Source organism: Xiphophorus maculatus, chromosome 6, assembly GCF_002775205.1.
Source record: "Xiphophorus maculatus strain JP 163 A chromosome 6, X_maculatus-5.0-male, whole genome shotgun sequence".
In the NCBI taxonomy this organism is placed as follows: domain Eukaryota; kingdom Metazoa; phylum Chordata; class Actinopteri; order Cyprinodontiformes; family Poeciliidae; genus Xiphophorus; species Xiphophorus maculatus.
The window spans coordinates 15,919,760-15,947,046 of record NC_036448.1 but is presented as its reverse complement, the minus strand read 5'-3'; the positions used below and the strand labels follow the sequence as shown (position 1 = coordinate 15,947,046).

General features: G+C 37.6%; 1 protein-coding gene across 1 annotated transcript in view; it reads left to right on the top strand.

Moving 5' to 3' along the window:
- The window catches only part of cdh2 (cadherin 2), a 77,458-nt gene that overhangs the window by 21,361 nt on the left and 28,810 nt on the right, over nucleotides 1–27,287 (top strand). The window contains exon 3 of the mRNA XM_005796028.3: nucleotides 23,827–24,035. Within this exon, the coding sequence (XP_005796085.1) occupies nucleotides 23,827–24,035 (209 nt within the window). The remainder of the gene's footprint in view (nucleotides 1–23,826; nucleotides 24,036–27,287) is intronic.

Genomic DNA, 27,287 nt, shown 5'->3' with positions numbered 1-27,287 from the left:
CCTCTTTAAGATACTGTTCAAAAATTACTGCCCCCACCTCCCTCCAGGTCTCTGTATACAGATTTAGCAGCTGTGTAGCATAATGTTAATATTGGCATAAAAGAGCCATTCTTAAGGTTTTATGCAATTATCAATCTTTAAAAATAGGAATACAACTAAAGGTAGGGGTGGGGTTGCATTATACATATTATTTTTATGTAATATATTTTTCTTATTTCTTTCAACACCAAGACTCTTCAGTAAAAGTGCTCTAGATCCAAAAATGAAAGTATCAACAAATATTTTCTATGTAAAAATTGACTCAGAATCCAAAAATCTCATATTCTCACATTGAATCTCACACAGAAAAAAGTGTTTTTTCTGCAAAAAACAATTTTATTTTACTAAGTTTTAATACAGGCTGAAAACATTTGATTTTATTTGTATGAGCAACCCTTTTTTGCCTTTTCTCTTATATTTCCCCTTCATTCTTCGATTGTTCAAGCCATTTCTGCCTGTGAACTCTGCAGAAGAAGTGGAGGATCTAATGGCTCCATATTGACTCCCTCAGGCTGTCGCCAATGGATTTGACATAGATAACATGGTTGTGTTTGAAACCCAAGGGGGAGGGGAGTACGTAAAAGAATAAAATCCAGGACCCCCAACTGCAAACAAAAGAGAGGGGAGAGTGAAATGAACTTAAATAAAATGAGTTCAACTTGACGAAAGGTTTAGGTTGTCTGGGGCAACTCAAATAGCCCTGTCAAACAAAGAAAGCTGCTTCATACCGTCAGACTGTACTTATGGCTTTCGTTTTGAAAGGATGAAACAAAACAGACGCATTAGATGTTTGCCTTATAAATCATTTATAATTCAGTTTTCCATTGCCGAGGGAGTTTAGCTTTAACGAGCTTGAGTATTCATGTTATTCTAAGCTTTAATTGTAATACTGAGGATGACAGTCATTTGTTTAATTTCCTAGACTGGGAGCTGATGGCTAGGCTTGCATGGAAGGAGGAAGTGTAATGGCCATTTTCTACAAAGGATAAGGCTTATTAGGTCTGAGTGGCCTCCTGTCTCATATAACCTAATGTGCCTTTGATAGACAGGGGATTCCTGGTTCTGATACATTGGAACTATAAATCCAAGCATATCCCTTGTCTCTGGACTTTGTAATTGCCTATTAAGAGCCATGTTTGTAGATGGAGGGGCCAGATGTGCCTAATGTGGCTGAGGGTCCAATGTGTGCACTAAGTCAGCATGCAGTAAAAGATGAGGAGGAGCAAGGGCTGGACATTGCCTCTCATTAAACTGACCTGCTCTGCCTGCGGAGCCATAAAAAACTTTAATGTTCTTACCAGAGAAGCTCGACAATTTTTTCCACCATTCTGCTGCCATAAAAAGGGAACTGAATTCCATACGAGTTTGCTGCTGTCACACCTCAAGAGGCCAACTGTCTGTCCTTGTTTTAAATCCAGACCTTGGGCACCGCCATTTCTCAATTTGGTGTTTTCCATATGTTACATTAATGTAAAATACTCAGGTCTCACTGGGCCACTTTAACAGGAAAATGAGCATAATTGGGTTTGATATAAGTAATGACAGCAAAACGTTTCAGCAGCTGACATGAAGTAATGATTCAGCTGGTGAAGCAAAGTCATTCTTTTGTGTTGGTGTTCACTGTATTTTTCATCCAGACTGATAAATATGGGCACGAAATTCTAGTAACTTTTTGTTCTCAAAACTCACATTTAGGAATAGTGGGTTGGTGTGTAGACTTATTTCACAAAACCAATCCACTATGTTTGAGTGGTGTTTTCAGTATAGCAGTTTTATGGTTTGGAAAAGGAAGGATGCTGGGTTTATGTAAAATCTAGATGAACTTGCATTTCTAAGCACTGAGAATTCCTCTGGTTACTAATACTAAAGTTGGCATCTACATCTTCCTATCATAAAAATGAAGGATTTTAGTTGTTCTAATGACTCTGAATTAAAATATATCCAAAATATATAGACTGGTCAGTCATAAACTGGATAACTTTTCACTAACAGAGATTTTAAGAAAGAAGAAGTACATTAAATTTTAAACAGATATTATTGATTTTCTAATAATAAATGGAAATCTTTTTCTGCATTAGAACCACCTGTCTGATTTGTGAAACATGTTCTCATTTTGAATCAAAATAAATAGAACTTTTAGGTTTCCTCAAAATCTTGTTATTCCTATTGAGCTTCATTCATTAATCTCAGGTGAGGTTCTTTTTTTTTCCCCTCGTCATATTTAGTTATTATTAAACCTTTGTTTGAGCTTAAAGGTCTCTGAGATGCAGTTCATATAGTTAACAGTTAATAAGAAATGTAGTATTTTCCACACCTACGTGCGTCTGCATGTTGTTGAAAGCACAAATGCCGCCATCACTGCTTCCAGCTGATGAGGTTTAAGCAGTCTGCAGGGACCTTTTATTATGAATGGATAAATATTTTTGCAGTTTCCAACTGAACAGTGGGATACTGTGCAAAGTTTTCTCTTCCGTTCAGCTTGATTTGTGACCAGCATGAGAGATGCCACACATTTATAAGTTTTATAACACCCAATTCATGTTTGGTTTCGTATTTTTCCCCCCCATGGTTGTGTGCTGTATGACTGAGATTCCAAGCAGACTGTAGCACACTGAATTAGTTGCACTGAATAACTTCAAATGTGGTCATAATTAGAGTTTTAAATTATGAGTTCCTTTTCTTTCTTTTTTATTAAAGTTAAAATGAGAATAACACATTTGTTACATTTTTCACATTGAATATAATGAGAAATTTTCAAAAGAGACTGAAAAAGAAGGAAAAAGTATATATTTTTCTATGTTTGTTCCATACTCGACACTACCCACAGGTGTTCTCGGTATCCATGGTTTCAGCAGCTGACATTTCACTCCCTTCCTGCACATAACACAAAGTAGAAGCATCACCATTAGATCATCCTGCTGGTTTTCCATCTGCATAAGCCATGCATATCTATTCCATTTCAACAAAAAACTAAAAACCACCATATTGAACATTTGAGGGATGACTGGAGTTTCTGGCCTCAGACTTTCATGCTTAGCTAACAATTAACCCGAATGCTTGTGTTGGTCAACACTCTTTAAACAAGTCAAAGCAAAATGTTCCTTCTTTACAACTTTGCAAGAACAGGACATAGATTGTTTTTTTTAAATGGATGAGCTTTTTCAGTGTGACACCTGAAAAGAGCCCACAGTTTCCACCATAGACCAGAACGCAATAAAGCGACTACAAGCCAAGCTCAGCTTTTATCCCTTTGTCTTTGTTTCAGAACGGTTTTTTTCCCCTCCTTCTCTTTCGATTTCTCCATCTCTCCTTATGCGGTGAAAACCTGATACGCGGCAGACCGCTTCAGGTTACAGTGCACACTGTGAGATTCTTTTCAAGTGGTAACCACTGTGAATAACAGGATGTTGTGGAGGTGCAGGGAATTGGGATGGAGTAACGCCACTCTCCCCTTTGCCGCTAGGCTAAAAGCATCCAGCTCTTGCCCATTGTGAGCTTGAACTCAAAGGGATTTGCGATGTGGATGATCTTTGACCTCTTTACACCCACATCATGTAAATTAGTGCACAAAAAACAGACATGATTTATTTATTTATTTTTTTTTCCATACTAAGACTGCAGGATTTTGCTTTTTGGTTTCTGTTAAAAATAGTTTTGTTTTGTTTTTTATTCCTGATATGGTAAAGTGGAATTTTATACTTTGACTTTTGTGTATGTTTTTCTACTTGCATCTAAGCTGGCAGTAGGTTGAGGTATTTATGTAACTGAGACAACAGGTCAGGTGTAAGAAAATAAACCTGTTTGCATGCCACTATAAGTTGCTACAGCAGAGGTTGAGAAGGTAACCAGATCCATCCATTCAGGCATGCAGACCCCCCTGAAATCTCCAGATGATGTTATTGTCCCTGTGCACAAAGGGTGGGGGATGTGTGTTGTAAGATACGGCAACACACTGAGGTTCATGGACAACACCCATTCCCGTATTTTATCCAACTGTATAAATTAACATTTTCTGGTTTTATACACTTTATATTTTCCATGAGAACTTTAATGTATGTGGTCACATTTGGACAACTACTCTATAGTTTTAAATGGTATGAAGACTACTTTACGTAGTAGTTTAGTTAACTGCAGTCCCATTCATCATTTAAGACAGGGAATGGTTAGCATTATTTGTATAATAGCCCGCTAGCTGCATTACCTTGACTGCTGGCATCTAGAAAATAATGAAAATGGTCACAAGTTGCCTACTATGTGCTTAGTTTATAAATTTTTTGTGTATTTTAAGGTTAAAGTAGTTCAACACTGATTCTAACATGGCCTATATTAAGGTTTTAGAGCAAACGTATTTGCAAATGTGTAAGGGAAACCAGGATTCCTTCCTCTCAAATACCAACAAAAAGACTTTGAAGTATGAGATTTATTTGCTTTAATCAGCTGACCTCCTGTCTTTTTATGTGTAGTGTTAATGAACATAACAAAACCCTCTGTGACACTTCAGTAATGGAGGTTGGACAGCTGAACATAATGGCTTTCACCTTTTGAGTAGTTCAACACTTCTCTTTCCTGCTCACATGTTGCTTTTTGCTCTGTGCAAAGCATTAACAGAATAATGCTCTTTAAAGTAAGAATGGCCTTTATGCTCAATAAGTGAAGCTTTTACCTCTTCATGATTGGCAGCTGCTGGGTTAATGTTTTAGCTTGTTGGCTGATGTTGTAAATTTATACACAGAATAATTTTTTATGCTAATCTGTGGCTGTTGTTTAAATGATGTGTGCATATACAGAGAAATGTTTCACTCTTGTATAAGCACCCTGTAAAATTTGAGTCTCTGCAAGAAGTTTTGAAGTGTTGCTCTTGTACCCATCAATATATCTACTCTAGATATGGAAAAAGTGTTTTTGCACGTAAAAACTGGGTCGGATGACACAGTTTGTCATCCGAATCTAAAGGTGACTGGATGCTTTGTTCTCCTGGTACTTGTTTCAGATATTTTAGATAGATGGATATCCGAAAGCTGCTGTTGTACTTTTCTGGCATCTTGTGAAAGCAATTTAAGCCACAAGAATGATGCACAAGTTGTAAAATGAAGCAAACAACTCAATATTCATAGGACTATACAGCTAGTGACACTCATTGTAATATTTTGCTTATTTTCTTTTTTTAGGTCAAAACAGTTGCTTGGTTTCATGACATCTTTTCTTTATTCCACTAACTAAAACTATGTGGTTGCACAAGTAAATCAGCTTTTTTTTCCCCCCCACGTCAAAGTAGATTTCAAGATGGATTTTTCACTCTTTTAATGAACAGAGTATTTGCAAATACATGAAACTTTTGTTTTCTAAACTCAGAAAGTCTCAGATTTGCTTGATTCAAACCATATGATGAATAGGCTTGAGCAGTTCACCCCCCACATCAACAGACACAGCTGGCCAGCAGCCTGTGATCTCATAGCATGACATATTTGCCATATTTTGCTGCTTTCATCACCCTTGTCAAAACCTCAACTCTTCTGACAATTATTATTGCTGATGAATAACCTTCAAAATTGGTTACAGTCATGCTTTGCTTTAAAAAAAAAAAGAATTTGTGGGAAGGATTTGAGATTTGCGAATTCTGTGCTGGCATTGTGGCAATGAGCATAGTTGTAAAAGTGTCAACTGAATCTTATTTATTGTTGCTGTGTCAGCCTGTTTTAGACCCTCATGTAAAGTTAGCATGAGAATTACAGCGCACAACCACAGAGAGATAGACAGTGAGTTATGACCTTAAATGCTCTAGGTTCTCATCCTTAGCAGTTCTAACAACTGGGATATTAAAGTTTGTTTTACTCCCCTCATCTACAACAAAGCAGCCCAATAGACGCATGTTATTGAATTCATACAACCTGTGATATTAGGTAATACATCTTGATTGTCTGTTTATATTGGCACATAAGTCCTCTTTGGTCCAAGAGAAAATGAAGTTGAAGCTAGGATAATATCAGTTCATCGGCACCTGTGTCCTCACCATTGAAGATATGAAACAGAGGAATAAATGAATGCTTATATTATCACCCCTGGTCAGCTTGCCTAATTTGCTAGATTCATATGAGCATGCTCGCACATCTGCTGTACACACACATACCTGTTGAAGACAATAGATGACAACCTTCCTGTCTATATAGAGTTTTCTCAACCAATGAAAATAATGAGATTAAGTTGATGGGGAATGGACTGGTAAGATAACTTAATTCATGCACTGACTCCAGTGAGTCAAAGGAAGGTGGATAAGTGAAGAGAAAAGCCTCACATAAGAAGCAATGTACATCATAAAAATAATAATATTAATTTAAAAAAACTGCAGACCAGGAGATGCAGGCACCGTAACTCCTCTTGTGCTGTTCATCCTCTTGAAAAAAAATAGGATCAATTTCAAGTCTTGAGAATTGTTATACTTGTATCTGTAGGCTGAGCGATGTAGTTTTACAGAATGCAAGAACTCACCTGGAAAAATGTAATTATTTCCAACAAAGAACTTGTAAAATATCATTCCTGTTTTGTTGAGTGCCTTGCAAAAAATATTCACCCCTTGAATGTTTTCATTTTGACACATTCCAACCATGAACCTGAATCTACTCTATTGGAATTTGGTATGAAAGACTAACACAATGTAGCTTATGAAATGGGTAAAAAAGAAAAAACACCTACATACGGTTTTAAAAACAAACAAAAAATCAGAATAATTTTCTATGTTTGTGTTGAGTCTGTTTTACCCTGATGCCCCTAAATAAAATCCAGTGTAACCAAATGCCTTCAACAATAGACTATGGCACAACTGCCAATATCCAGACCATTGAACACACCAGAATATAAGCAGCACTCACTAATCTTGAAAATATTAGAAATTAAAATTGAAATTAAAAAAATATTACTTTTTAATAATAAAAAATAAAACTGTACATGCAGACTATGCTGGTCTATAAGCTGCAGGTGTCAATGCAATATATTTGCAGATTTTTATTTTATATTTTAAACTTTGAAATGCACACCTGTAACATGGGTGCTTTAAAAAAAATCCAATAGCCCACCAAGTAAAGTTAATGACTGCATCTCCCTCCTGCTCACTAAAACCACTGAAGGAATCTTCTTCAGTATTGGAATTCACACACTTCCTCAGTCTCTTTTGTTGTCAGTCTCAGTGTCACTTTTGTTTCGCTCTTGAGTTTGTACAGTGCTCTTCCTCATGCAGCCAGCTTTTCAAAACCCTTTGGTAAAAAGCTGTGTATTAGCCGCATCGCAGTCGCAGCTTATTGACCGGAAATTACAGCACCAAGAAGGCTGTCCACAGTTAAGATGGAGGCAACATAATTATGTAGAGATGTTTTTCTTGAGTAGGGGCATAAAAATTGATGGGATGCTGGATACTGCTTCAAAAGATTCATAATTGGTTGTAGTAATAGACTTTGAGAAACATTTTTGATGTAAACATACTGTAGGCTGCATGAAATTTATAAAACTAAACATCCATGTGACAAATTGTCACATGGATGACAGATCCATGTGACAAATTGTGACGGCCTTTGCTAGATGCTACAGTGCTAGCTCCGTCCAACCAGAACAGATTATTTTACACAGCGATGTTCAACCCTCTTAATTTGAACTGAATCACGTTGAAATAAGTCAAAGTAGAAATGAGAATGAGGAGGAACAAACTGATGAAGAGGAGAAAGTCGGCTGAAAAAGCTGGTGTTTGTGCAGCTGCTGCTTGGAAATGGAAATCCAAAAGGAGTATGTATATTCCAAGGAGCTCCAGAGTCCAAGATCAGAAGATTTTCTCAAATGTATTAGAACGTGTTTGTCACTTTAGACATTCACTCATTGTTCAGTTTACTTTGATTTTGTATTAGCTCCTGCTAATGGTGTTAGCACTAGATAATATAGTAAGATAGATAAGAGATGAGATAAATCTTTATTGTCATTGTCACAAGAACAACGGAATTTAAAAAGTGTAGGGCATAAGCGGTCACAAATTGCCTCAATATATTGAGGCAATGTGCCTCAATACAGATATTTTATGGAATGCTCTTGTCAACTACCACATCAAAGTGTTGGTCCACTGCATCATTGACCCAGCATACTTTGCACATGAGAAAAAAATGGTCACTTCTCTAGGTGAAAATATGATGTACAAGTTTTTATGCATCACAAACAAGTTTTATGTTAATAGATAACACATGTGGGCCAATATGTTCAACTAAATGTGGATTCCTGTTGGACACCTGAGACTAGAACAGAGGTTAATCTTCCAGCAGATTAAGGACCCTAAATGTAAAATGTGATGGAATCAAAGTCCAGAGTTAAAGCTACTTGAAGACTTTAAATTTGATGTTTATAAAAGCGCTCATTCTAGTTGGACTGTGTTTGATCTATTTTTCAAAGCAAGCAGATAGAAACATTTCAATCTCCAGATTTACAGAAATAATTCACCAAAGTCCTTGCAGCGATAATTGCAGCAAAATAAGCTTTTCCATAAAATTGTCTTGGCAGGGCTGAAAAAATGTGCATCTCACGCTTTTCAGATTTATTCAAAAAAGGTGGGAACACTTGAAACCAACACCCTTTAGAAAATCTGAAGGGTGTTAAGACAAAGATGAGACACCATATCCAACAATAAAGATGGCCTAAAGGCAAGTATCAAAGCAGCCTAGGCTTCCATTATACCTCAGAAGAACCACAGGTTGATTGCCTCCACACCACATCGCATTGATACATTAAGGGATTCTCAACCAATTATTGAATGCATAGAAATGAATATTCTTTTTGGGAAAATAAGACTGCCCAAAGAACTGGTTGGATTTGGGTGATTGAGTGTGTTTTACTGTTTAATCACTTAAATTATGTGGGAATCCTTTGAATGACTCCCAGCAATTGTAGGATGTCTTCCTCGTGAATCTCTGCTCTGTTTGCATAACACTCTGTGAACCTGCATGTTGTTTGTTAGCCTGAAAGGTTTCAGTGAAGCAGAATGATGGGATGCCACACAGCAAACCTAACACCTCCCTTCCCTCCAGATAGTCTCCTATTATCTTTGAATTGGTTGGTAAGGATGACAAGTGGAGGCAACATGATCACTTGCACATTGAAAGTTCGAAAACCCAATTCACAACCCGAAACGCATACAAAAGGGAAGATTTCAAAGAGAGCTGCATATTTGGACAAGAATATTCTTGCTCTGTAATGAATCGCTGGGTTGTTTTGACATTCTAAGCCATTAAAACTGGATGTCACCGCATATTTCTGTTGCATTTTACAACACTGAATTTGTTGTAAAATGGGAAGCTGCCTCCCTTGATTCACATGTTGCGCCACCTGCTTCTTTGTGCCACCACTGTCAATGTTAGTGTGACCCTGACTAACAGTGCTATCACTGAGAGGCGACAGAGTATTCCCACGAGCCCTCATGTTAAAAAGCCACAGTCTGGAAACATTTCTGCAGGCGGCCTTTCCAAGCAGAGACAGATTTGTACATGGGCCTACTTGTGGTTTTGTTATAGCTGCATACAAACTGAGGACAGATGTGCTTGGATTCTCCTCCCCTCACCACCACCAACTCCTTCCATCCCTGTGATCGTTTATTCTCTTCCTCTCTACTTCCAGTTTCCTTAATCTGGGAGTCATTGTGTCTAGAATAAAGCACAGCTGCACAGATCCCCTCTCTAAAGCCATTCAGTTCAGCTGATTACATCGAAGTAAGAGGTCTCTCAGCTCACATAGTCCACTCGCACAGCCTCACTCCACACATGGTAATGCTCAAGCAACACAACATGCATGCGAGACAGACTATTCTTGTGCTGGACTGATTCCAAGATTAATCGTTGCCATCTGATGTTTTCAGTCTGAGAAGCGTCATGATGCAAAGACTGCAAATATCAGTTGTTTACAGATTTTCAAAAATCCTGCTTGTTCTTTAACACATGAAAGTGCTACTGAAGCACAGAGGTTGTGTTTCAGCTAGATATTTGAAACATTCAAAAATTTCTTTTTTACCTTTATTATTTAAAAATGCTAAATATATTAATGTTGCTTAAACCAAATTATAAGAGTGTGAGAATTCTTTGCAGGTATGAATAGGCTAGTATGTTCTAATGGGGAATTTCACAGTATATAAACATTTAAATGAAGAAATATCACCACAGATGTTAAAATCTATTTCAATTTAATCAATTCTTAAAAAATCTATTTTAAAGTCAATTATGCCAAAACCCATTAAGTGATATGTTTTCACCTTCCTGAACTAGCACACAACTTTTCGGCAGCATTGCCGATGCTTCTCTCCGCCCTGGTGGTGGCTTAGTTGAACAGTGAAAGCTGATCAGAAAAGTGGTTAAACATTAGTTGGTGCTGGATGTTACTGTGCATCTGGAGAGAACGCTCTAGATGAAAAACAAAAACATTGTTTGGACGAAGCAGATGTGTAGAAAAGTACCAGCACACATCCACAAGCCCTTATGCAAGCTGTCCTACAGACTGAGAGCTGAAAAGTCAGGCAGTGCACTGCAAACTTACTGAAGCATCTGAAGCTATCATTCTGTTTGAGGAATTTCAAAAGGTCAAGTAAGTTGCAGATTCTACAGAAGTGTAGTATTAAATCCCCCTGACAGAACAATTTTGTCTGTTTAAATATGAGCCACTTACTGATGACTCCCATGCTTGTGGTAGAGCAGTTAGGGTGTTATTCTTTTATAAAAGGACTGTACCTTTAAAGATTGTTTGGAAGATGATCATTTTTAATCATTTAGGGCTGTGGGCCAAGTTCTGAACGTAGTACAGAGACAACCCCATACCCAAGTATTGGCAGATCTCATTTTAAAACCTTTTTTTTTTTTCTCTGTTTTTGTGGTTTCATGTTCAGCCTTGGAACACAGATTATTTGCTTTGCCAAAGATCAATATCACTCTTGCAGTCAGTTAAAGAATAAACCATGTTTTTAGTCTACTTAGCTTATCTATTTAAGCACAAACTACATGTGGGGGGAGGGTCACTCAGGTCAAAGTGAGTTAGCGGTCAGAAGCATCAAAGTACTGGCTTTATCTTTTCAGTAATGAACTAAGTACAAAGATGGGAGAAAAAAATCAGCTTGCTTAACATATTAAGACAATTAATATGAATATACAAACAGTTGAATACTCCTCTGTTTGCTTACTTCCTTTAGTAACAAGCTGTCACATTTTTGAAAACCCATGCGGGTGCTGATATGAAAGTTTCTGCTTGAAGTGTTGGACCCAGCCTTAGTCTTCCTTCTGTTATTTTTTTCATTTTTTTCTTTAAGTATTGGATGATTGCATGCCAAACTGAATCTGGCACATATTGATTCAAAAGTGAAATTACAGATGTAGATTCTTTGTATATTCGCCGCTAGCCTAACACTTCTATGTAATTTTTTTCCTTCTCATCAATGTTCCGATGATGATTTTTTTCTTGACTTTTTTCACAACTCCTTTCAATTCCAAAAAAAAGAAAAGTGATCCATAGTTTGCTTTTATAAAGGTGCTTCTGAGAGATTGATGTGCTTTGTGATGAGTGGTGTAGGGCATGTGAGTAAAAAGAAAAATATAGGTAAGCAGTTGTCACACTGTTTGGTTCACACCTCCAGAAAATACACTGAGATGTATTAATGTTTTGTCTTTTAAATTTAGAAGGTAAACCAGTTTCCAAATCATTATACATCTGAACAATTCAGTTCTGTGTAAAGGGGAAGAAAAAAAACAGAATTCAGTATGTTTTCTTTGTTGTGTGCAACTCGAATCATTTTTCTTTAGCTTGAGACACAAAAGCAGCATAGATCTTGCATTATAGTCTTCTCCAGAGACTGCCAGCCTCATCTTCCTTTGTCTGCCGCTTTTGTTTCCTGGCCAAGCAGGATTCACATTCCTCCCCTTTGTTTTCTTTCCATACCCTGACTTCTTGAAAGCAGAAGGCAGAGAATGAATTCTGTGGGCTATCCATAGTAAATGCAGCAATGCAGTATGTTAGCTGGCTGCATGAATGAATTATAAATATATGTTCAAATCCATATTTATTTTTAAGAAAAAAGTAGAAATTAAAGCTGGCAAGATGTTTGTGTGTGTGGTTACATTTGTAATTGGATGCAGTGAACTGTGTCAGTCTTTACCTGAGCTTGTAATTTGCATTTGTGCTTGATTGACAGAGCTATGCAAAACAGGCAGACTTCTTTTTCTTATTAAGGCAGAGAGCATACATCAGGTCTTTTTCATCAGCAGTCGCTTGCATGTACTTTAGTATTGAGTCATCATTGACTGGAATATGGTTGCAATTTATTTTGCCTAAGGACATGTTAATCATATTCATCCGGTGTGCATATGGTAAAGTGCGGAAGTTTTTGTTTGTAGCAGATCTCAGCTGTTGAATGAGTGAACTTCTAAATTTGTCTTAATACATTTTCTGAATGCCATACAAGATGGACTAAAAATGACAATGGCAACATCAAACAGCTCATTAAAAACCAGAATGTCTTTAAGATGTTTTTTTTTTTTTTTGGAAGATGCTATTTTATAATTTTAGAAATTAGAATACAAATTATGGAAATTGGGTGTAATAGAACTCCATCAAGAAATTTTATACAAAGATTTAACTGCATAATTTCTGTAAAAAAGCTAACTATTTTACAAATTAACAAATTTGGAGTACAAAATGATTTAACAGACATGACATGTAAGCAGGTGAAGATGAACAATCAAGATATCTAAAATGGTAGGTTATCTGCCAAGTAGGTCATTCTTCTGCTTTTGAGACCCAAAATGACAACTGAAAAATAGTCCTATGGTTTTTGAGGTTAACTGGCAAAAATTAACACAAACGATAATACTATGACAAGGTAAGCAAATACATTTTGTCGGGCGAGCTGAAGTCAAACACTTTTAATTGGTTGCATGGATGGCATTAATTCTCAGTTATGTAATGGTGCAGATTTCATCTTAAGAACTGAAGAAACTTGGAGAGAACTTCAAGAAAATTGAGACAAACAATTAAACGGCAATGACAACCCCCACAACCAGCCTGACATTTTAAGTATAGAGATATAAATAAAAACCTGCTCATCCTTATATATATATATATATATGGAGTGAATCAAAAGTATAAAGTTTGTATGCAGTGTTGAAAAGTCAGGTATTGAAAAAGGTATTGAATTTGATTTTTAACACTTTTCAAGTCTAGACCGAAAAATGAGCGTCGATGAGCTTCTAAGACTTAAGATTTATAGAAAATATTTTTTATGAACATGTTCACTTGATGAAATGTACATTTAGGTACATTTTTATTTATTACATGCTTGCTTGGGGCCATGACCTGCATGTGGAACAGTATGGAATCTTAAAATAGAGATCGTGTCAGTATTAAAATTCAAATTTAACAGCAACCACCCGTTTTATTGTTGCTGTGGCTACTTTCTTTTTTCATGACATCTGTAAGAGGCTAGAGTTTTGTGTGACTTGGTCTTAAGCCATTGCGGGTACATTAGAAAGTGGTTTGTAACGGTGAATGACTGCTTCCCAGTGTGTCCTGTTGTCCAGAGGTATTCTAGCATGAATCTCTCCATCAAAAGTTAACATTGCAAATGGTCAAATGAAAATGGAGACTTTGGAATAGAAAACCTTTTGTACTCTCTATATAAACAAAATTCAACTTCCTCTTATGCCTAGTTGTTCTAGTTTCTGTACGTCTAGCTGGATTCCTTTATGTTTTTGTGCCTACTTATGCAGGCCATCTTAACTTCCACTCACGTGTGAATGTGTAAACACAACTCATTAAAGAGGCTGCGGGAAGTGGTGCATATAAAACCGAATATTATTCTTGTCCTGTTACACCGCATTGACTTTTACCTATCTCCACCATCATGTTTATTCTGGCTGGTTACTCTTGTTGTTGTAATGAATGTGTAAAGGTGTGGTGGCAGAGTGACATGGTACGGGGGGCATGTCTCATTCGAAAAGAGGCCATCGGCACCCATCATGCCCTGTGGTCATTATTCACATTGGTTGAATCCGTTCCCTTTCAGCATTAAATGAACTCCTTGTCAAGTGCTGACACAATAGGTTAGGCAATTTGTCAGAATTTAATCACATTCTAATAAACAACTGTGCTAATCTTATCAAAACTGATAACGTACAAATGGGTTGCTCTGTGGTCAATCTCCTGGGAAATAGCTTTGTCTTCTTGAACGTTCATTTGTGGAAACCTTTGTCCAGCGCAAATCAAAGTTTTAATTAAGTGTGTGGCTTGTTGTCTCCCAGTAAAGGTCTTGTCTGTCTGTTAATTGTCTTGGAATGTGTTCGGCGTATTTTATTTAATATGTGCATATACAGAGATACAACACAGTCTGACTTTATTCAATGTCTGACTGAATAAAGTCCTAAATAAGACTAACCAATATGTTAGTCTTATTTAGGACTTTTTTTGTCTCTCTCTCTCATGGACAAACGGTTCAGACTGATTTACTTTGAGGTGATGGAATTGACTCCCCACCCTCAAACATTTTAATAGCTTTACTTTTCGTTTGGAAATTTTGCATCTTTACAGCCACAGTTACAACAGCTTGGTAAGCTGCTTCTTCACATATAATAGTGGTATGAGGTTTTCCATGTTCTATTAAGCCACTCCTGTAGAATAATTTATCATCAGCTGTTCATTCTGCCTAATCCCAAAATGAGGCCATTTGTTAATTCTTTGCTGCATGCACAGCCAATATGTTAGTGGTCAGGATTTGATTGATACAATATGTTCCAAGCTTTAGCTAAACCCCGTAATGCTTTTGCACACACATCTGTCTTGCAACCCACCACATTCTGACCACACACTTGCTTTTCTTGTGTTTTAAAAGTGTGTGTGTGTATATATATTCTTTGTAAGCAGTAAATGCAGCATCATGCACTTATTGTGTTTTTGCTTTCTGAGAAACAATAATTGGTACAGTTCTAAGCACAAACATGCAGCCCATCCCTACATTTCCACTCCATAACAACTCGGCATCTGAAAAACATCTTCTACTGCCATTAAAAAGTCTTGCAAGACACAGTCAAAATGCCAGTAGAGGTTATCTCATCCCTGGTCACCGAATGTTTTTCTGCCTCTTTGATTTTCGTGATGGTATTTTGACACAAATGATCAAGGGGAGGCACTAAATGGCTTTGATTCCATGGTTTGGAGATCAAAAGAGCCCAATAATGTGACATTACAGGTTGCATTGAGGTACTTTTAGAGCCTGGCCCTCATGATCAGCCTCCTCTGAAGACATCAGCTCCGCTTGAAACCACAGGCATGGGGGCTCATGGTGACAAGCTAATAAACCAGCTGGCTGCTTTCCTTGAAGACTTGTCTTTAGCCTTTTTAGTATTAACCTCCAAATAAAAGATCAAGTAATGTAACACCTGCTTTGTCATCTAATTTAGGCAAAGCATTTATTTAAATGTCTTCCACACTTCACCCTATCAAAATGGAACTGCCTGTGCTCTTACAGATTATTTTAAGATTCTGAATAATTTGAAAGTAAAGGCTTTTCCTCTTATTTAAACAGCTCTAAGTTTTTGTTAGAGGAAAGAGAATGATTTATGGTTGCATATTCCTCCCCTCAGGACTTCAGGAATGAGGTTTAACTTTTCGTCCTGCTGAAAATGCCTGAGATGGCACCGTGACAACCCCATGGCACTGCAGTGATGGATGTACAGAGCACAGGAGCATTTTCTAAAATTAGCATTATCACCTCTGTTGGACTTTGGCCAGAGCCTTGAGGTTTTAGGGGCCTTCAAATTTTTTTACTTATTTTATATAAGCTGCTGTGGAGTCAATTTTCATTTATTCCTGAGATTATAATGCTGACTTGGAATAGTTAACATTACACTTTGTGTCATGTTTTTGTATTTTTGTCTGAATAAGAAAATTTGTAGATCTTCTTGGATAAAGATTTAATTCAGAAAATTAAATCTTCAATGTTGATTGAAATAATATAATTTAGATGAGTGAAAGGAAATTGTTTAAGGCACACGTTATTGGCCTAGAGTTGTGACTTACTAGTTCGAAACTAACGGCCCTGTTGCACTGCTGATCCAAGCTCGGATTCAAATCCGGTCAAGCATTTTTGCTTTAGTTCTTAGTCTTATCCCACCCAGCAGATAACATACATCCTGAAACTGTTTGTGATGCTAGTTGCATGAATGACATATTTAACATACTAAAGATTTCTTATAGGACCCTATGATTTCGGTGATGCAGACAACGCAGATGGAATGGTACAATTTAAACAAAATGCACAATGGCGCATCGTGCATCATGACTCAATGGAGTTCACAATAAAATGTGGAATTTCACAGATTTTGCTAATATTTCAGAACAGGAAAAGCTTTACAGCATTTACCGGTTGTTACTTACTTAGGGGAGGTTTGGGTCTAGGCCTGTTGCGATAAATCAGTTAACCGCACGATAAATTAAAACTATTAACCTAATTTTAATTATTGGCTTTATCGTTTCTTCCGGCCTTTTTCTCTTTCTGTTGATGACACTGAATGAAAAAAGGCTCAACTCCAGTGATCTCCACTAACCTCTCCCTTCCTCATTTCCTTAGTGTAATGCCCAGCGCACACTACACGATCTTAGAGTTGCCGGCCTATTGTCGGCCCATTTTCAAAACCTGAGAGACCACACATTAGCCAACAGAAATTCTAGGTATAACAGTTCGATCGTGCCGTGTGGTGTCCTACAATGGGCACAAAATAATGGCTACAAATCCAGTTAACTAATTTTAAAACCAGGCATCAATCAGTGCTTTACTACAATCTACCTGCAATGCATGTGGCTAGTGTCAGCAAGTCCTGACTGAATGAAAATCATTATAACTTATTTATGTCACGTCAACGAAGAACAGCAATTTATCAACTGCTACTGCAGTTGATAAACTGCTACCTCACATCTCGCTCGCTCGTAGTTGGAGCGACATTGCTACTGCAATTTCGCTCCAACTACTTCCCTTGTCATTTCTATTTTATTTGCATGAAATGTTGAATAAACATTATTGTTGTTTCCACATACATCTCCAATGTCCACTGGACTTCAGGTTGCGCTGTGTCAGCTGCTTGGGATTCCTTCCGTAATTTCCCCTCAGAAAGCGCTAAGGGTGAATCCGCGCTTCCTATTGGCTGCCCGTCACATTCAACAGGCTGTGTTAATGCTCCCAGTCAGGGAACCCTGATTTAGATCGGAGCAGCCACGACTATCTACCGTAACACATCACGCATTACAGGATGATCGGTTACGAAATCGGCAATCTTAGAACACCCAACGTTCTAAGATTGTCGTAAGGGGAAAATCGGGGCAAAAAATCGTGTAGTGTGAACTATTGCATCAGGGTAGTCAGATGTACCCATCTTCTCTATTTAAAGCTAATGATTACTGAAGGGCAATATAGAATACAGACTTCATAATCTGCACTCTTTTGGTTGAATGCAGTATTTATTTCCACTTTATCTTTATATTGTTCAGTTTTTATTCAAGTGCATTTTTTGTTGATGGAGACTGAGAATGCATTTTATTTTTGGTTGTTTTGTTTTGTTTATCAGCTCCAGTGTTAAGTGTTCTTTTGAAAATAAAATGTATCTATCTTTGGCAGGAAATCGCATGCATTATTACGTCATTTCCATTAAATCAGTGTAAAAAGGTCTTCAAACAATATTATCATTTATCGCAATAATTTTTGTGGCAATTAATCGCTCAGCAAAATTTGTTATTGTGACAGGTCTATTTGGGTCTACTTAGCTCTCCTCTCCACACAGACAAAAAAAAGGTCAGCCATGGCAAAAGAAAAAGAAAACTCACTGAAACACCGCCATCCTTGCAGCTGCAGGAACATGAGCTTTACACCGAAAGACTGACAGTGATTACTTCAATGGAGATGTCTGTGACCGATGTAAGAAATAGAAATGAACAAGGTCCTGATTAATATGGAAGTGTACAGTTTACAGTTTGCAGGATTTTTTTGTATGACATACATTTGTGTCTTAAGTTCAACTGTTTAAAAATGTTAAGCTTCAGATTCTTAGTTTTGCTCATGATTAAAACAGTGACAGTCAAATGATTGTGAACAACTTGTAAAACCATTTAAAGTTTCTCCTGATTCATAGCGAATTGTTATACTTGTAAAACTTGAATAATGGAAAACATAGACCTCTGCCTATTGATTTGTTGAACTGCTTTTATTCATGCCAATAAATGTGGTTAGAATGGGGTGGGGAAAAAGTGAAATTCAGAAAAATAAAAATGGAGAAAGAGGGAAGTGGGGGGCGGAATAAAACAGATTTCATACGGATCGAAGTATAGGAGACTTTAACAGGCACTAGGCCAGGAGCCCACATCTTCCAGAATCCCACCATGGGTGTGACCGTGAACACTAGTCTGCAGACACTAACCTGGAAATACAGAAATAATTTAAAATGTATGCATTTATTATATCTTATAAGTTCTAGTTTTTTAAAAAAAATCCTAAATCATCTCTGGCCATTGACCTCTCATATTAGTCTTGTTTGTACCATCCATTTTACATTGACAAATTCAAATTTAAAACCTAGAAGTATTTTTGGTTGAAGAAATAGACAAGGTTGAAATGTTAAAAAGCATAACAGATTGTGGAGATAAAATAGAACCATGTGAATTTTGATTGTGCTGTGTATTACTATATTATAAGGCTATTCTAAAATTGTATGTTGTATAATAGATTTTTACCTAGTTAGTGCAGTCAGGTAACAGTATAAATATGTATGCACATATGCATACATGACTTGAAGTAAAAATGACTATCATAGTTGATAAGCGGTTGACATCTTGGCATTGTGATCATTATGTTTCTCTCTAAAGCCTCTCTATCAAGTTGCTGGTCTCAATAACCCGCAGAACAAATTCCTGGTAGCTATGCACTGATAACTGCAGAAGGATGTAGCTTAGCCTTATCAGTTCTTGGCTCCAGTGGCATGTTAATCCACACAATACCCGACTGTCAGCGTGATGGAAAACACAGAATCATTTTGTTTACTCAACAAAGCCCTTAAATAATTGTTTCCCCTGGTGTTCATATAGACTATAAACCCAAAGAGGCTGCTAATTTTCAAATGACAAATGCTGCTTATTAAAAAACAAACAAAAAAACCCAACTAAAACACATTTTCCGTTAAGTGAGCCCTGTTTTACAACAGGAAGGAAATGTACTTGGAAACTACTTGTATGGGAAGATTATAGTGGTCAAATTTTAAAGGATAGCTTTTTCTAGCATTTAGAATGGCCTAATAAAGATGTGGAGCAAATCTAAGGAACGATTTAAGGAAAAAAAGGCATTTGTTAAAATTAGATGATTTTAACCTAGAGAACAACTGTGTACATTTTTAGATGTCATTTGAAAAAGTATCAGTCAATCCAATTAGGAATGTTTATTTATCCTCAGAGCCAGTTTGTTGTACCCTTAAGGCATAAAAATCAGCATTTGGTATAAAACATACATTTCTTACTTATGGCCTAATTCTCCCCGGTTTGGATAATCGTGTGTTTTGTGATAAAGCAGTACAGTGTCAATATGTTTCTGAAAGCCTTTCCAGAATTGAGGATTGGTCACTACAATCAAGCTAGAAAAATGAGCTGGCTGCTTGTTATATTTTTCTAAGCACTGCTATTCTTCTTCAGCTATCTTAATTGGTAGCAGCATTGCACAAAGACCAGTTTTTTTGTTTTGTTTTTTTTCATGCAAATCCCCCTGCATATTGAATGTCAATCTATAAATGCATGCACTTGAAGGGCCCTTCAAGTGTTTAGACTGGCAAAATTAACTATCATCATTCTCATAGTAAAGCTTGGACTACAAACTGTTTACTGGCTCTGAAGAATGTTATTTATGGAAAACGCGACTATACCTTCATCACAGCTTTTCATACTGCAGTATTTCATAACAGAGGCATATTCAGTCATAAGTCAGTCCAGTATTTTTCTGATGGACTGATCTTCTTACAAACAAAGCATACTTGAAACGCCTTTAGAAAAACGTCTCTAATTAAGAGGAATAGGAAAAATTATGTTACACAATGGTTTTATTTACCAAGCCTAAAGCTGTAAAATATGCTTTCATAATGATAGCCTAAAAAACACCATACTAAAAAAGAACATATGCATGAGCAATTACGCAAAGCAAGCAGCAATCTTACTTTGTGTTCCATTAGCACATTGTGCTTTTAGCAGTTCAAGCAATAATTGGCCGATTACAGAATATGCTGTTAGGGATATTTTTTTTAGTGGTTTGCACTAAAAGTCTGTCCATAGCTAGAGAATGCTGACCTTAATTTGCTGTGTTCTCCCCAGTTTAGAACCAGCTTAGAATTTCATATCACAGCAGTTTGAAATGAGGTAGCACAGAGCAAGCTCCATTGGGGCTCAACAGGATTGAATAAACGGTGGTGCTGGCTTGGATGTCATTCAGTGTGAGCCTTTGATTCATATTCTGTTGTATCACTGCCAGGTTCAGACCGGCTCTACTAACCCTGGTCAAATTCATTTGTGAATTATGCATTCGGTCCAGGAGTGTAGAGCGATTTGTTAGGGTTAGGTCAGGAGATTGACACCGGAGTATTTGCACTAGTACACGTATATCTGCAGCTGCTGATGAAACACCTATGCTGGGTATTTCTCAACTGTCAGTGACCTCACTTCTCAGATGAAATGATGGCATACTGGGATGATCTCACATGAGAGGTTTCAGTCTTGTCGCATTAACAGCACATTAGTGGAAGTTAGGTATGCTGGCTTCCAGCGAGTGCAGTTGGCAGGCAGGAATTAAAGATGAGATTCTGGAACATTTTCTTTGCCTCTGTGGAGCCAAAGAGTTCACATTCTGTGCCCCAAATTAAATGTCTTGCCCTCTCCTTTTCTCTGCAAACTATTTGTGTCTGTCTGAGTTAGAGTTATCACGTGATGTACAGACAATAGAGAGGCACTCTTGGACCATGGAGAGGTTACAGGGGGTTTTTGTGTTGTCCAGCAAGGGAGGGCTTTGGAGGGGGGTGCGTCCAAGCTGTGAATGGGATCATTGAGTTGGAGGTAATTTTGGGCTCTGGTTCAGGGCATTAGTTGGACAGTCCTTTCTGCTGACATGCCTGTTTCCCCCTCTTGCTCACCCCCCCCCCCTTTTTTTTTTTTTTTTTACTCCCAGCTCTTCTCTGTGCTGCATCGGCATTTCTGCCCAAATCGAGCCTTTATCGTCCTGCCCATGATATGTGTAACAGGGTGTGGCAACCAAGATCTCTTCTCACACTTTACCTTAGGGAGCCTATTCATCTGGAGATGGATATCCTGCAACTGAATCACTTATTTGGCATTTGTGTGGTTTTTTTAGGCCACTAGAGCCCGAAGAATGAATAAATGCATGTGGGACATTCCTATACATTATCAGTGTAACTTTTGCTGTTAACACTGGCTATAGAACAGCCTCTTAAAAGCAAGTAAACTGAACACAGTTTAGTTAAAACTGCAAGAACAGAATGAGGCCATTTTTTGGTTGACCTATTTAAGACCGATGAAAATATGTTGTTGTTTAAATATTTAGCTATTGATCACCCTGGCAACAGAAAACTAAAATGGATATTTTTCTTTATAGAAATGCATTCTGATATTGACTGATGACTGAAATCAGCTAATTTGGCCTATGGCTGGTAAGCCGGAAAACTAAAGAGTTTTATTTTCCAATCAGTTAATGCACAGTACTTAAAATAGTACTTTTTTACAGTAACAGCAACACTCCTCAGTGGAAGGTGGTGGTGAGAGAACATGGAGTGTTGGCAGTGTTGGAAATCTTTGAGTTTAATTATCTATATTTCCATTGGAAGATGCATGAATACTGTTTTCAGAATGCTACCTATGCAGATTTCTTTCCGTTTTGTTTTAGAAAAACTGCTTTCACACAGTGATTTTTTTTCTTTGCTCCTCTTATAAATAATTAATTACCAGTCAAAGTAAGTAGGCTAGAACAAACAAGTTAAATTCTGTTCTGTATTTTCTTGTATTAAAATGAATCAATTAAAATCCAAGCAGGCAGTTTTTTTTTTTGTTTTTTTTTTTAAAGTCACTATTAATGCCTTTTGTAACTACTTGATTTCGATGCGTTTCATTATTTTTGGGGGATGTTAATGTCATATAATTGCCAGACTCACTTTTTTTTGGGATAAACTCTTTTCTTAAGGATGCAGTCAAAATTGTCTAAGACTATGCCCACTTTGAGAATTGTGAAGTTTCCTAAATTTTCTGACAGCCTTCTGCTGCATTGTGAGTTATTTTGACAGTCCCTTACTCTGTATTCTACCTCCGTCTGAGTATCTGCTGCTGACTTGAGATGGTTGGTGATTGCCTGAGGGCTTTGAGCTTACAGGCACCTGGTTTAAAAGCCAAACCATCAGAAAGAGAGAGTCATTTATCTGATGTCAGCATTGCCAAGTTCAAAGGGTGGAGGAAAAAAAAGCTAATTGGTCAAGGGTAATTGAACTGAAATAGGCAGTAAGGAGCTGGCCGGTATTGTAGCCTAAAATAAAAACGCTGCCACCCTGCATTTCCATTGTCGAAAGTTTAGCTTTATAAAATTTATTCTGTGTGCTGTAAGGCAACGTTTTGGCTGAATGGCAGTTTTGTGTAACCTGCAGGTTGTTATTCAGCAAATACTTTAACGTTACCCACATCATTGAAAAATTTAATACTTCCAGGATGTGGTGTACTTGTGGTTTTCTTCTGACCCCAAACTGGTCGGCTGTATCTTTTCCTTGAGCTCAGAGAAATTTTATGCTCTCAAAGCACGGATGATACTCTGTAGACATCACTGGGTCCCGAAGGTATTAGCCCTAAGAAGATGATGTGCCCACATTCACTGCTTTTTTTGTTTTTGTTTTGTTAAGTAGTTTCACATCTGTTTAATAATTCATGACAGCTTCAGTGTAGTCTTGATATAAATGATATATGGTCATGTTATAATCTTTCTAAGCAACACAACAAAACATTTCCGTACATGTAAATGAAGCTTTTTGCTGCTGAGGTGTTTGTGTGTTGGACGCTGTGTGTATATATGTGGCGTGTGTTGCACTGTCACTCAGTCGTAACATGAAACAATGTTGTACCCCTGTTGCTTTGGCACCTGTGGGACACGAGCCCCCCGTGAGCCACCTGTCTTCTGTGACTGGATGTGTACTCCCCAAGTTTTGGATTTCCGTGTGCTCTTTATGAAATAAACATCAAACTCCAATCTTGTATCTCGTAGAGTCGAGGATCGTAGTCATCCCTGTATGTCACAGGGGACAAAACTAGCATGCGATGGCCTTTGCTGAAGCAAAAAACTTGAAACCTTTCCAGCATTTCATATGTTAAAATATTCAAACTTTGTTCTTTTTTACAAAGCTTAAGACTGCAAGGCATTCAGTGTTGTCCACATCATGTTTTAAATATATTGTTTTGAGGGGGTTTCATACATTTAATAGACCTTAAACAGCACACTCCCTGTTTTACCTTAACTTTGTTCTCCTCTGTTTTTTCCTCCACTTCACCTGTTTGGATCTGTACCTTTGGGCAACAGCTTGAAGTGAATAATGTATAAGCAAGAAGTATCAGAAAACCTTTGTGGGCTTTCTGTCTCACTGAGTCTTTTTCAGTCCTTTTGTCTATATTCCCAGCTTCTCCCTCTGTTTGTCTAATTTTAAACCAAAATCCTTGTGCTGCTTTCTCTTGCAGTGAAGTTTGTCAGCTGTGGCAGAGGTGGTCTGGTGCGGTTTGAATGCAGCAATCCATCTGACTTTCGGATAGAGGACAACGGAGTAGTTTACGCTGCAAGGACTCTTCAGCGCACTCCAGCCCCTGCTTCGCCCTTGCTGATCAAGGCTGTAGACACCACCACTCAGCAACAATGGGTGACACAAGTCAAAATGATGCCTCCCACACAGGTGAATAATCTTGGCTTCTCTGTAATGCTCTGTCACTTGTTTTTTGTGCCTGATATTAATGCTCTGGAAATGCAAAACGATCATTCCTGCTCTTACAGCAAATAAATAATGCATTTTATGCCTGCTGTACATTCACAGATGACTGCTTCCCTGAATTGCAGCAGGTGTTCCATGAGACAGGATGGATGCTTGCTTAATTAGAACTGAATGTGTCAATTTACCAGAAGCACAAATGTTATATCAGCATGGTCAGTGAAGGGTAAGATCAGATGCAGAATAGCTTTAAGTAAAGTTTAACTCTGAGGTCACAGCTTTGTATTCCAGAGGAGGGCACGCCTATTTTTAAGCAGGGCAATATGGGAAGCATCTGTGTGAGCTGGAGAAAGCTGCTCATCTGTTAGTTTTTGTTCCGCATGTCAGCATTGTATTTGGCAGAGGATGAGTGAAATTTGACCAAAAAAAAAGCCCAGCACATGTCATGTCTGTCTGCGCTGATGCTTGGAAAGAAAGCTGCAGCTAAAGGCCGGCTCTGTTCCTGCTCCAGACATTTAACCTCTCTTAAAGATGGTGGATATCTGAATATGCCTATTTAACAATCTCTGCTGCTCATAGAAGTAATGATACACATAAAAGTACAGCCATAATGTTTTCATTTGTGTGTTACTGGATTCTTACTCCCTATAAGGAAAAAGTTACCATTAAGTTGCATAAGTAAGTAATTATTGCTGTAAGATTTTGGACTGCACCAATTACAGTTTTCTGGCCGACCGCCGATTACCAATCTTTTAAAAAGCCTGACCTGCCAATTCTGATTTTGGTTGCTAAATATAGCAAGAAAGTCGCTGAGTTGGTAACAGTGGAGTTATTATTAATTGCAAACATGCAGACACGACCTAGTGGGCAGGTTTGTCAGTCAAATCTCTAGGGGAGAGCAGAAGAGGACAGTGGCTGATTTTAAACCTTTGTTGAGGTAGATAAGATCCGGGGGTTAATATGTAAGTATTAGTTGATCATTGATCTCCCAAAATTAAGAAAATCTGTGCCAATAAATCATCTGGACGATAAATCAGTGCACCCCTAATAAGATTCTAAAATATTGGCCATGTGGTGTCTTAATTAACAAGTACAAATGCAATCTTGCTTGCTTTTACAACTTTCAATGTGCTTTTCCTTAAAGCACATCAAACGTTGTGCTTAAAGGAACAACTTGTACACATTTCTATAAGCTACAATGCTTATAGAAATGTGTATGTTTGAACTGTAATAAAATCATCTCAAAAAATGGGTGCCAAATTTACATTGATGTAAAAATAAAAGGAACACTGATAGTTTGTATTAGTGCTGTAGACCACAAATCTGCTGGACGAAAAATGAAACCGGTTCAGGTTGGGATTTTATCCCAAGAGTTATGAAAAGGATTTACTTTATGCATTCCTATTGGTAAGTGTCATGTTAGTGAAATGTGAATTTCTGCCTCAGTCGAGCTATCTCTGGCTGATGCAAATTTCTGGTTTTCTTTGAAGTCCAAATCTGCTGATGCCGATTTCAGACAGTTTTGATTTGTATATAGACTTTTTTTTCTAATGACTGTGAAAAAGGAAAATATGTTCCATGTTCTTTTAATAGAGGTTGTATGTAGCTTTGAGTCAAACCTGAAATTATGGAACTCTAAGATAATTTAAAATGTTCTATCTGAATTCATTTAACTCATAAAAGGCATGGTGGTATGAGCTTTTAGCTGGTGAATTTTTCAGAGTTCTTAGTTTTTAATACATTAAATGAAAAGGAAATTCTGATGTTTCATTATTTCACCCACCAGACTCCAACTGGGACCAATTAAGGGAAATTTGACCATTTCTGATTTGCATCTTGTCCCGTCTCTACATTTATTGACCGTTTTATGCCAGAGACAATTTCTGAATTTTGCCTACAATTTAAAATATCACAGTTGTTGCCTGTGGCAACTGACTTTGTGGTAGTCTGTATCTTTGAATGTGCCCTGATTCATAATGAAATTGGGGTCTAACTTTTCCCTCTGCTCCATTTTTGAGGTCATAAGCAGTTATTCTCCTCAATAACCACCCCACACACCTCCAAACTCTTATTATTGTCATAAATCATCACATCTTTTAATCATATCGGCAATTGCATGTTTTAATAACGCAATTAATGTGCCAGCCTTAGGAAACATTTTAATCAATGGCAACCAAACAATATCCTCATTAATTTGAGTGCATACCTCCTTGCCCTCTATCTCATCACTATTTAAACTTTAGTTCTACCACACTGAGAATACAAGCTGGGTTAGGAAATGGAAGACAGATTTTTTTCTTCTCCCTTTTCTAAAAGGGCAAATACACATACACACACGCATAATCCTTCCTACACACTCACAAACATTCAGGCCATCACTCAGCCCAACACTCTGTGGGAGTCTGAAGTAGACTTTTAATCTGAAGATGGAGAATGCGGGCTAAGTGTGGATGGGTGCAGACCTCCAGTGCACCAGAGATGGATCTGTTCTGCGTTGGGCTGAACACATCCTCCATGCCATTCATCATTCCAGATGCAAGTTCCAAATAATTACTGGTCTCACTTGCAGCCATTTTAATAGGGTAATAGATATTTCGGAGGCATGCTCCTTCGCTATCTGTCCGCTTGCCTTCTCTGCATTTTCAGTGTGTGAAAGCAGCATAATCGGATTTCAAACATGATTAGTGGAAGCTCTGTGACATCTCCCCAGATGTTAGAGGAGGGGGAGTGTGGAACGTGACTCATGTTATAAGGTGAAAAAATGGTAATTAATTTCCGTGTTTGCACCAGGCGCTTCGTTGGAGTTTGGAATACTTGACTACCTAACAAGCTGTCAGTGTTCAGATATTAAGATGATGCTGAGGAAGGTTGCTCAAAGGGAGCGACAGTTTGTCAATGTTAATAGATGGTATGATGTTCTTTTTCAGACTTTATATATACTTTGTTTTTTGTTTTCTTTCCCATCTTATTCAATTCAAGTGTATTAAAACTTTTTTTTTTTCTTCTGGCAATCTTAGTCCCTGGAGCAGCATAGGCAATTTGAGCTATGTGCGTGCATAGTGTCTGGCTTTCAGGTACCACCCTCCTTTGTTTCAAATCTTTTTCATTACTGCTGAGGGAGGATGGCAGATCCATTATGGAAGCTGGTATATCTGTGTGGGTGTGTTTTATCAGCACATAAGAGATCTGCCATTTAAAACAATCCAGTGTGAGGCTACA